Source organism: Phyllobates terribilis, unplaced genomic scaffold, assembly GCF_046119375.1.
Source record: "Phyllobates terribilis strain yellow unplaced genomic scaffold, ASM4611937v1 Scaffold_4__5_contigs__length_816908805, whole genome shotgun sequence".
Taxonomy (NCBI): Eukaryota; Metazoa; Chordata; class Amphibia; order Anura; family Dendrobatidae; genus Phyllobates; species Phyllobates terribilis.
In genome coordinates this window covers 483,681,666-483,692,303 of record NW_027362764.1, presented here as the reverse complement: position 1 = coordinate 483,692,303, position 10,638 = coordinate 483,681,666, and the positions used below count along the sequence as shown (strand labels likewise).

Sequence of the window (10,638 nt, the reverse complement as noted above, 5' to 3'; positions counted from 1 at the left end):
AGAATGATCAGTGTTTAGAGTTGTCGGTTGGAGAGTTTTTCTGGAGATTGCTGCATGGAGTTGGTTAGTATGTTTTTCCTTATCCTCTCACATTGGGTTTCCCCTTCCTATACCTCCTCTGTTTCCCACTCTGTTGTTTTGTGAGGGTTTTTATATGATTGTAGTTTTCTTTTATCACTGTCGGCTAACCCTGTCTCTCTGGTTAGTGTTTTCCTATACACTTCAGCCTCTCACCTCCCTGGGTGGGGGAGGGATCACATAAGGGTTAAGTTAGGAGCATTGATTGGTATGAGAACCTGGCATCTCCACATTCAGGAGTAATCCGGGGGAAAGGGCTAGACTAGGGTGCCCTTAGTTTGAGGGATCGGATAGGTGCCCAGTCCCTTGTCACTACATGACACAGTCCCTGTAATGTGGGTGGGAGGTAATATTGTGTTTGTCCTTGTGGGGTTGACTCACATAGTGCTGGCCACTATGCCTTATCTAATATGGGTGTGACTTATAGGCTGTTAAGCCAACATGAGCTCTACACGTATCTTTGTGACTGGCAGTCATTAATATCATGGATGATAGTGTGTGAGTGGTTGTTCATCAGTACTTCGCAACTGCATCCAGATGTATTTTGGTATTGTGACCAGGTATTAGTAAATGAACCCTTATTTTCTGTGATGTTTAATGTAAAGTTCACCAGAGCCACTAAGAGTATCTCAATGTCATTCCCTTGGTGCAGTAGAGGTTCCTGGCTGCAGACCAATATATAATCAAAGTATGCTGTCATGAATCAAATGAAAAGCGGCACTTACCATGTTATGAAGTTTTAAAAGTCCTTTAATCCAGGTGATAGGACATACAGGCGGTGAGCAGGGGGAGCGGGAGTGCAGAGGACGACGGCCGTTTCATGCTTACACAGCGCTTCTACGGATCCAGGTGAGAGATGACGTGATACTACTTCCTTTATAAGTGAGTAGGTAGTATCAGTCTGTGAACACACTTTGTGCAAAATATTACAAACATTAAAATTTGCATAAAAATACGGACATATCAAGTCTATCATTCAATCCTAGAGGATCTTGGGCTGAGGAATTTAAAATCCACTGTGCTTCTCTTTTTAACAGTAAATGATTATAGTCCCCACCTAATGGGGGATAATTGACTTTTTCAAGTCCTGCAAATCATAATAAATTTGGATCTGCATTATGATGTTCACATATATGCTTGATAAGGCGGGAGCCCCCTTTCCTGTAAAAATAGAGCGATAATGCTCTCTGTAACGAATGGAGATCTTACAGTTTTTCCGATATAGTGAAATTTGCAAGAACAAAAGCTATTATTACAAGATCTCTATTTATTCATTTCAGAGAGCATTATCGCTCTATTACAGGAAAAGGGAGTTCCTCGCCTTATCACACATATGTGTGACAACTGACAGAAAAACTATAATTGAAAGATAGACACCTGTTCTGTGTTTTGCAAACACTCCTGGTTTTGGCATAGGAATACTGATCAAACATACTGATGTGTGAATAAAGTCAATGGAAGCTGCTTAGGTGTTCAGTGCACTAAATTGTATCAACATGTTGCTTGGTACTTGATATATTTGGGGTGTCTGTTAAAATACCACAATAGGTCTCCCTCTTTCATCTTTTTTTTACATAAATTAATCTCATCCGGTTCTACCGCACTCTACCAATTCCGACACAAGTAAAATCCCCCCCCCCTAAAAAAAAAATGGAGCAGAATTTTGTCAGTGTTGGTCTGGACACCCTCAGCTGCTCTGTCTTCCTCATTGATGCTGCAGCTTTTGTTCCACTTGGTGATCCCATGAGATGTTCTCATCTGGAAAGCCATTCTCATGTCTGCAGGACACACAACAGGGCACGACAGGTCCACCAGGGCACGACAGGTCCACCAGGGCACGACAGGTCCACCAAGGCATAGCTAATTTTCTTTTTTCCATGGCCACATTTATATTACCCATAAATTTGTTATTTTCCCATCAAAGTAATTGTGTGATAAATTGTTTGCCCTTTATATGAAATAAAAATCTATTCTGCTTTTCGTGTCCAGGAAGTCGCTGCCATACATGGCAGATGTACATGGTGGCTATAGTACATGGTGGCTATAGTACATGGTGGCTATAGTACATGGTGACTATACATGGTGACTATACATGGTGACTATACATGGTGGCTATAGTACATGGTGGCTATGGTACATGGTGGCTATAGTACATGGTGACTATAGTACATGGTGACTATAGTACATGGTGGCTATAGTACATGGTGGCTATAGTACATGGTGGCTATAGTACATGGTGACTATACATGGTGGCTATAGTACATGGTGGCCATAGTACATGGTGGCCATAGTACATGGTGGCTACAGTACATGGTGACTATACATGGTGGCTATAGTACATGGTGACTATAGTACATGGTGGCCATAGTACATGGTGGCCATAGTACATGGTGGCTACAGTACATGGTGGCTATAGTACATGGTGACTATACATGGTGGCTATAGTACATGGTGACTATAGTACATGGTGACTATAGTACATGGTGGCTATAGTACATGGTGGCTATAGTACATGGTGGCTATAGTACATGGTGGCTCTACATGGTGACTATACATGGTGACTATAGTACATGGTGGCTATAGTACATGGTGGCTATAGTACATGGTGGCTATAGTACATGGTGACTATACATGGTGGCTATAGTACATGGTGGCTATAGTACATGGTGGCTATAGTACATGGTGGCTATAGTACATGGTGACTATACATGGTGGCTATAGTACATGGTGACTATAGTACATGGTGGCTATAGTACATGGTGGCTATACATGGTGGCTATAGTACATGGTGACTATACATGGTGACTATAGTACATGGTGGCTATAGTACATGGTGGCTATAGTACATGGTGGCTATAGTACATGGTGGCTATAGTACATGGTGACTATACATGGTGGCTATAGTACATGGTGACTATACATGGTGGCTATAGTACATGGTGACTATACATGGTGACTATACATGGTGACTGTACATGGTGGTTATAGTACATGGTGACTATAGTACATGGTGACTATAGTACATGGTGACTGTACATGGTGGTTATAGTACATGGTGACTGTACATGGTGACTATAGTACATGGTGACTATAGTACATGGTGGCTATAGTACATGGTGGCTATAGTACATGGTGGCTATAGTACATGGTGACTATACATGGTGGCTATAGTACATGGTGGCTATAGTACATGGTGGCTATAGTACATGGTGACTATACATGGTGGCTATAGTACATGGTGGCTATAGTACATGGTGGCTATAGTACATGGTGGCTATAGTACATGGTGGCTATACATGGTGGCTATAGTACATGGTGACTATACATGGTGACTATAGTACATGGTGGCTATAGTACATGGTGACTATAGTACATGGTGGCTATACATGGTGGCTATAGTACATGGTGACTATACATGGTGGCTATAGTACATGGTGGCTATAGTACATGGTGGCTATAGTACATGGTGACTATACATGGTGGCTATAGTACATGGTGACTATACATGGTGGCTATAGTACATGGTGACTATACATGGTGACTGTACATGGTGGTTATAGTACATGGTGACTATAGTACATGGTGACTATAGTACATGGTGACTATACATGGTGACTGTACATGGTGGTTATAGTACATGGTGACTGTACATGGTGACTATAGTACATGGTGACTATAGTACATGGTGGCTATAGTACATGGTGGCTATAGTACATGGTGGCTATAGTACATGGTGACTATACATGGTGGCTATAGTACATGGTGGCTATAGTACATGGTGGCTATAGTACATGGTGGCTATAGTACATGGTGGCTATAGTACATGTCGGAGAGTTGGGGGAGCTGTAGAAATATGACAGGCCAGTGCATGGAGCAAGAGCACTTCCCTTTGTGATAACAGCCGCATTGCCTCACACTTCATGAGGTGAAGACATTCGGGGAATCTGCTGTCACACAAGTGAGAATGGAGAAGTGAGCCGGGCTGAGGTAATACCTGGCCGCCAGTCCTCCTCCTCCTCCTCCCCCTGATAATAAGCCCTCCTCCTTCTCTTCAGCCTCCTCTCCTCCTCTTCGGCCTCCTCTCCTCCTCCCCTCTTACAGGACCAGGCCGCACGCTGCCGTCTCCTTCCAGGAAGATGATACGAAGCCGGTTGGTGGTGCTGCTGCTGTGGGCGCTGCTAGTCAGCGTGTCCGGGGAGATGGCGGAGCAGGAGGAGGACGAGGACCCGCACAGCAAGCACCTCTACTCCGCCGAGATGTTCAGCCATGCTGTCGGCCAGGCGCCGCACTTCATTATGTTCTTCGCTCCCTGGTAATACCCTGATGTGTGCTGTAATGGCCTGTGGTGGGGCTAGTGCAGGGCCAGCCTGGCCGGGAGTAGCCCCTTTTCCGCAGGACCCCTGTATGGCATTGTGCACACTGGCACTGCTGCCTGTTTAGTTCCTGCTAATCTTCTGTTGGCAGTTCTTATCTGTCAGTACAGCAGAGGCAGTGATTGTGCTCCTGTCACACGTCCATGCCAGGGGCCCATGTTTAACCCTTCATTGTGCTCATAAGTGACAAGTACGCAGTCTGGTGTGTGACCGGACATTGGACTTCATGAAGGGGCCTGTAGCCGGCAGGGTCCGTCACCAGTGGGTGTGTGGAGCTGCTGACGTGGCTGTGGATTCCTGGCATTAGGTTACGTGTGCTGGGGGTTGTACTGGCTTGGGGTGTGTAGTGATCCGGGGACGTATCCTGTGTGTAGCCCCAGCTCTGTGTACGGGCGTCTGTAGCGTTCATTACCTCATTACATGTTTTCTTTTTCTGTACATGAAACTTAAGGAAAGTTTGATTACAATCCGCTGTTTCCCTCCATATAAGAGTAGTGATCCTCCTTACACACCGGCCTCGTGTCACTTGTGTCCCTCTTTCCGTCACCCGTCATGGTTTATAGGTCACAGTAATGCGCTGCAGTATCCGGTTTAGTATAAAAAGGGCCCAGTATAAATCTGTGCGACCCGAACAGTAGTCCCCGGACATTGTTCTAGCAATCCGGAGAACGTCCTGATCTAACCCTTGGGCACATGCCGGCCACTGTATAGCTGTAAGGTGGCGCACGGCCCCCATAGGCACAGGACGCCTCTGTGCAATCACACGGTCCGCTCCCCTCATATAGCCGAAACATGTATACCAATGTTTGCCTTTGCCAGTTAGACAGGGGCGTTCACAATACCCCTTATGGCCTCTGTAAAGTAAGATGGCTAATGAATACTTTGGTAGCTGTCCTGCTAAAGTAAGGCCACGTGCACACGGTCAGTATTTTACATCAGTATTTGTGAGCCAAAATCAGGAGTGGAACAGAGGAAAAGTATAATAGAAACACGTCACCAATTCTGTATTTATCACCCACTCCTGGTTTTGGCTTACAAATACTGAGGTAAAATACTGACCGTGTGCACGTGGCCTAAGAGGACACTGCGTCAATTTAGCCTTACTCAGTGTGGTGAGAAAAATAATCCTAACAGATGATAAATTGATAATGCCTCTGTCTCTATTCTATACCCCAGTGAGAAACTGTATTTCGCCATATCCCAATTGCACAAGCTGTGTCTCCTGCTAGGGCGCAGACAGACGGCTGTATTACTCGTGCGAGGATCCCATGGCAATCCTCGGACTGACCGTCAGCTCTTGGTATTTCTATGTAGCTGTCACGCTCAGGTCAGGAGAGCTGACGGTCAGTCCGAGGATTGTGATGTGATCCTTGCACGAGTAATACGGCCGTCTGCCTGCGCCCGAAGATCTATAATGGTCGACCACGGCTGTTAATCTTAGCAATATCTATCTTGAGTCAACTCTTAAAGGGGCCGTCCCATATATATTTTTAACCTATCCAAGGGATAGATGATGCATGGATAATTGCTTGAGGTCTGGCTGCTGAGACCACCTCTGATCCCAAGAACAGGGGCTTAAAGGGTCTTGTACTTGCTTTCCAACGCTTCAGTTACACAACGACTGCTCCATTAGTGGCTTATAACTCCTCTGGAGTCTAGATTGTGTGAGTGGATCAGTGGTCGCACATGCCCACCGATGCTTTGTTCACACATGGGCTTTTGGGACCCCGGTTCTCAATATCCATTTGCTGAGATTCAGTCATCTATCCTATGGGAAAGTGATATGTTTATGGGGCGACCCCTTTAAGGAAGTAATTAAATATCTTGACTATGGAGATTTGCACTGATGCCATGGTACTCTCCGAAGTTAACTAGAGACAGTCCTCCCCCTCTATCACAGTTTTCATTGAAACATTTCTCTGATCTCTAAACATCTACATATTGAGACCTTTATATATTAACTATTTAGACCCTTTGCCAAGATTGTAAACATAACATATCATTTTAACAGCAGCTAATGTTGTGAAACAAGCAGCTGAGTATTTGCAGCAGTTGTATAAGAAGTTGTACAACCCCTTCGCTGTCCAGAAATCTGAAACCTACAAATATACCTGCGTCTATTCATAAAATGTCATGTATGATTACAGGTGTGGCCACTGCCAGCGTCTCCAGCCAACCTGGAATGAACTGGGAGATAAGTATAACAATTTGGAAAAGACTCCGGTTTATGTCGCCAAGGTGGATTGTACTGTGGATAACAAAATCTGCTCTGATAACGGTGTTCGTGGCTATCCCACGTAAGTTTCTTTTTTTTCAGAGAAATCTTTAGAAAGGCCAATAATCACATTTTAAAGCTCTGGATTAGTTGCAACTCCTATAACTTTTATTGTTAAAACTGCAATCCAAAACTGTAATGTAAGTTATGGTGATGTCGCTTCAGTCACTGTGTGGGGTCATGTTTATCCCTGCTCCCAAACCTTGCAAGGGTTTCCTCACACTCCAAAGACCTAATGATAGGGTATGGAAATTGTGAGCTCCAACGGGGACAGGGATGGTAAATATCTGTAAAGTGCTGTGGAATATGTTGGCCCAATCCAGCACTGCTGGATGTAAAATTTACTAACACCGACGTTCTAATGTCTAGATAACTACTAAAGAAGGAATCAAGAAGTCATTACTCTGATTTATACCTTTCCATCTAAACGTTTCTTTCCCAACAGAAGATCTGCCTCCTGGTCCTAGACTGTTGTAAGGTGTTTGAAAAAATAGCTACTGGCCCCACTGTGCCCTTCCCAGAAGCAGACATTATTACACTTTGCTAGCTATTCTAGTTTCCTACCATCTTTCCCTTTGTTTACTATGTAGTTAATTACTTTGCAGTGACTAGTAATGCTTCCTCTCATTGTTCTCCCCAGTCTAAAACTCTTTAAACCGGGCCAAGAAGCTGTGAAGTATCAGGGTGCAAGAGATTTCCAGACCCTGGAGACCTGGATGCTCCAGACTTCAAGTGAGGAGCAAGAAGAAGTGAGTACATCCTTCCTGATGAGTTTAAAGTTATCACATCTCTTAGGTGGTACCTGTTAGGAGGCCCTGGGCAAAAGTTTAAAATGGGGCCCCAAATGCTAACATATTGCACCATCACACAGAAACATTTACGTTGTTTTTACAAGGGCTGAGTTCAGGCCATTAAACAAGCATGACTGACAATATTGAAGTCCTTTGATGCTTGTTTCTTGGCCTCTTTACTCGGGCTGAGGAAGAATGATGGGCGCAGAATGATCACTGATAGATCAGTCTGTCCACACACAGTATCATGTTGTCAGCAGCACATCTGCAATCTATGCCGGGTGATGAGTTGCTGAGAACAATGATTTTTGTTTTGGCATAAACAATAGGCAGCATTTTGCTCGTTCGTTGGGCGATTACTGATGTTGACAGTTATGGACTCCTGTCTGTGCTACCGGTATTTATAAATATGGATGCTAAACACACATCGTATGGGACACACATGTATATACACGTAGCACACACGTATGCATAGATTTCATACATGTATACATAGAGCATGTACATACATACAGATACATGTATACAGAGTCCTTCAAATATCATAATGGCCCCCCACAGAGCCCTTCAAATATCATAATGGCCCCCCACAGAGCCCTTCAAATATCATAATGGCCCCCCACAGAGCCCTTCAAATATCATAATGGCCCCCCACAGAGCCCTTCAAATATCATAATGGCCCCCCACAGAGCCCTTCAAATATCATAATGGCCCCCCACAGAGCCCTTCAAATATCATAATGCGCTCCATATTGTATAATGTGCTCCCCATAGTCGTCTATATAGTATAATGCACTCCCTATAGTCCGCCATATATTATAATGCGCTCCCCATAGTCTTCTATCTAATATATATAATCGTCTTATCTCGTCTGTCTGTCCTTCTGTCCAGGAAAGGCCAATCAGCGACGCGGAATTTCAGAAAAAGATGACTGCCGTTAGCGGCTCATCTGCCGCACGGAGGTCAGCGGCGATGCAGCCGGGAGATGACCGGCACTCGCAGCCGAACTACCCTGACCGGCGCCGCCGCTGACCTCCATGCGGCTACCGTCGGGAGATCAGCGGCTAGGGCCGCTGATCTCCAGACGGCAAGTGTGAAGGGAGGACCGGGGAGCGGCGCCGCCGGTCGGGATACTTCTGCTGCAAGCAGCCGCTCATCTCCCGGCTTCTCGCAGCGGAAGTACCTGCACAGGCAGCGCCGCTCCCCGGTCTTCAGTAATACGATTCGCTGATTGGTCACGGCCGGCGGCCGTGACCAATCAGCGATATTGGCGCCAAATTTAAACACCGCTTTGCTGACTGGTCGCGGCTGGCCACATACATATTCTACAATACCCGATGCGTTAGAATCTGGCCACCATCTAGTATACGTAGTATAACTAGCTATTGAACCCTTTCTTCTCCCGGGTGGCGAGCATTTTTATTGGTTTATGTTTCCCGATACTGGTATATGCTCCCCCCCCCCATCCACCCATCCATCCATAAATAATTAAAAAAAAAACAAAAAAAAAAAAAACAAACCACTCCTACTCACCTTTCCTTCACTCCCCTGCAGCCCGTCGCCTGGGTTATTTGACTAAAATGGCGCCGGAATCTGCGCCTGCATAGCGTGATATCCAGCGCCATTTTATTGAAGACAAGTGTATTCAACAAAATGGTGCCGGAGCATGTGCATACCGTGCTGTACGGTTCCGTTTTGTTTTAGATACTCTGCACATATGTCTCTGCCTCCGAACAGAGGCGCCACACTCCTTCCCCGGCAGGTATGTTCTTATGGCGGTATATGTTCAGTGAATACACATACGTGATCTCCGGCGCCACACTCCTCATACCTGCCTGGGATGTTCTGTCTGGGGCCAGACTGCGCAGTCTATAGAGGCTTCGGACAGAAGGACACATCCCTGATTATATTATAGATGCGCTCCTCCCTAGTCCTCCAGCTAGTGTAGTGCTCTCCTCCCTAGTCCTCCAGCTAGTGTAGTGCGCTCTCCCCCCCCTAGTCCTCCAGCTAGTGTAGTGTGCTTCCCCCCCCCCCCAGTCCTCCAGCTGGTGTAGTGTGCTCCCCCCCCCCCCCCAGTCCTCCAGCTAGTGTAGTGCGCTCCCCCCCCAGTCCTCCAGCTAGTGTAGTGCGCTCCCCCCCCCCCATTCCTCCAGCTAGTGTAGTGCGCTGCCCCCCCCCTAGTCCTCCAGCTAGTGTAGTGCGCTCCCCCCCCCCCCCAGTCCTCCAGCTGGTGTAGTGCGCTGCTCCCCCCCCCCCCCAGTCCTCCAGCTAGTGTAGTGCGCTCCCCCTCCTAGTCCTCCAGCTAGTGTAGTGCGCTCCCCCCCCCCCCCCCAGTCCTCCAGCTGGTGTAGTGCGCTCCCCCCCCCCCCTAGTCCTCCAGCTGGTGTAGTGCGCTTCCCCCCCCCCCCCAGTCCTCCAGCTAGTGTAGTGCGCTCCCCCCCCTAGTCCTCCAGCTGGTGTAGTGCGCTCCCCCCCCCCCCCCAGTCCTCCAGCTAGTGTAGTGCGCTCCCCCCCCCCCAGTCCTCCAGCTAGTGTAGTGCGCTCCACCCCCCCCCTAGTCCTCCAGCTAGTGTAGTGCGCTCCCCCCCCCTAGTCCTCCAGCTAGTGTAGTGCGCTCCCCCCCCCCTAGTCCTCCAGCTAGTGTAGTGCGCTCCCCCCCCCCTAGTCCTCCAGCTAGTGTAGTGCGCTCCCCCCCCCCTAGTCCTCCAGCTAGTGTAGTGCGCTCCCACCCCCAGTCCTCCAGCTAGTGTAGTGCGCTCCCCCCCCCCTAGTCCTCCAGCTAGTGTAGTGCGCTCCCCCCCCTAGTCCTCCAGCTAGTGTAGTGCGCTTCCCCCCCCCCCCAGTCCTCCAGCTAGTGTAGTGCGCTCCCCCCCCTAGTCCTCCAGCTAGTGTAGTGCGCCCCCCCCCAGTCCTCCAGCTAGTGTAGTGCGCTTCCCCCCCCCCCTAGTCCTCCAGCTAGTGTAGTGCGCTCCCCCCCCCCTAGTCCTCCAGCTAGTGTAGTGCGCTTCCCCCCCCCCCCACAGTCCTCCAGCTAGTGTAGTGCGCTCCCCCCTCTAGTCCTCCAGCTAGTGTAGTGCGCTCCCCCCTCTAGTCCTCCAGCTAGTGTAGTGCGCTCCCCCCTC

General features: G+C 47.8%; 1 protein-coding gene across 2 annotated transcripts in view; it reads left to right on the top strand.

The window, feature by feature from the left end:
* The first annotated feature begins 883 nt into the window (after nucleotides 1–883).
* Nucleotides 884–10,638, top strand: part of TXNDC5 (thioredoxin domain containing 5) — a 28,642-nt gene continuing 18,887 nt past the window's right edge. The window contains exons 1-3 of one of the 2 annotated variants that reach the window (XM_073678744.1): nucleotides 884–927; nucleotides 6,599–6,748; nucleotides 7,367–7,475. In XM_073678744.1, the coding sequence (XP_073534845.1) occupies nucleotides 899–927; nucleotides 6,599–6,748; nucleotides 7,367–7,475 (288 nt within the window). In that variant the 5' untranslated portion in view covers nucleotides 884–898. Of the gene's footprint in view, nucleotides 928–4,118; nucleotides 4,391–6,598; nucleotides 6,749–7,366; nucleotides 7,476–10,638 lie in introns of those variants that run through there. The other variant, XM_073678743.1, reaches the window with a different exon arrangement.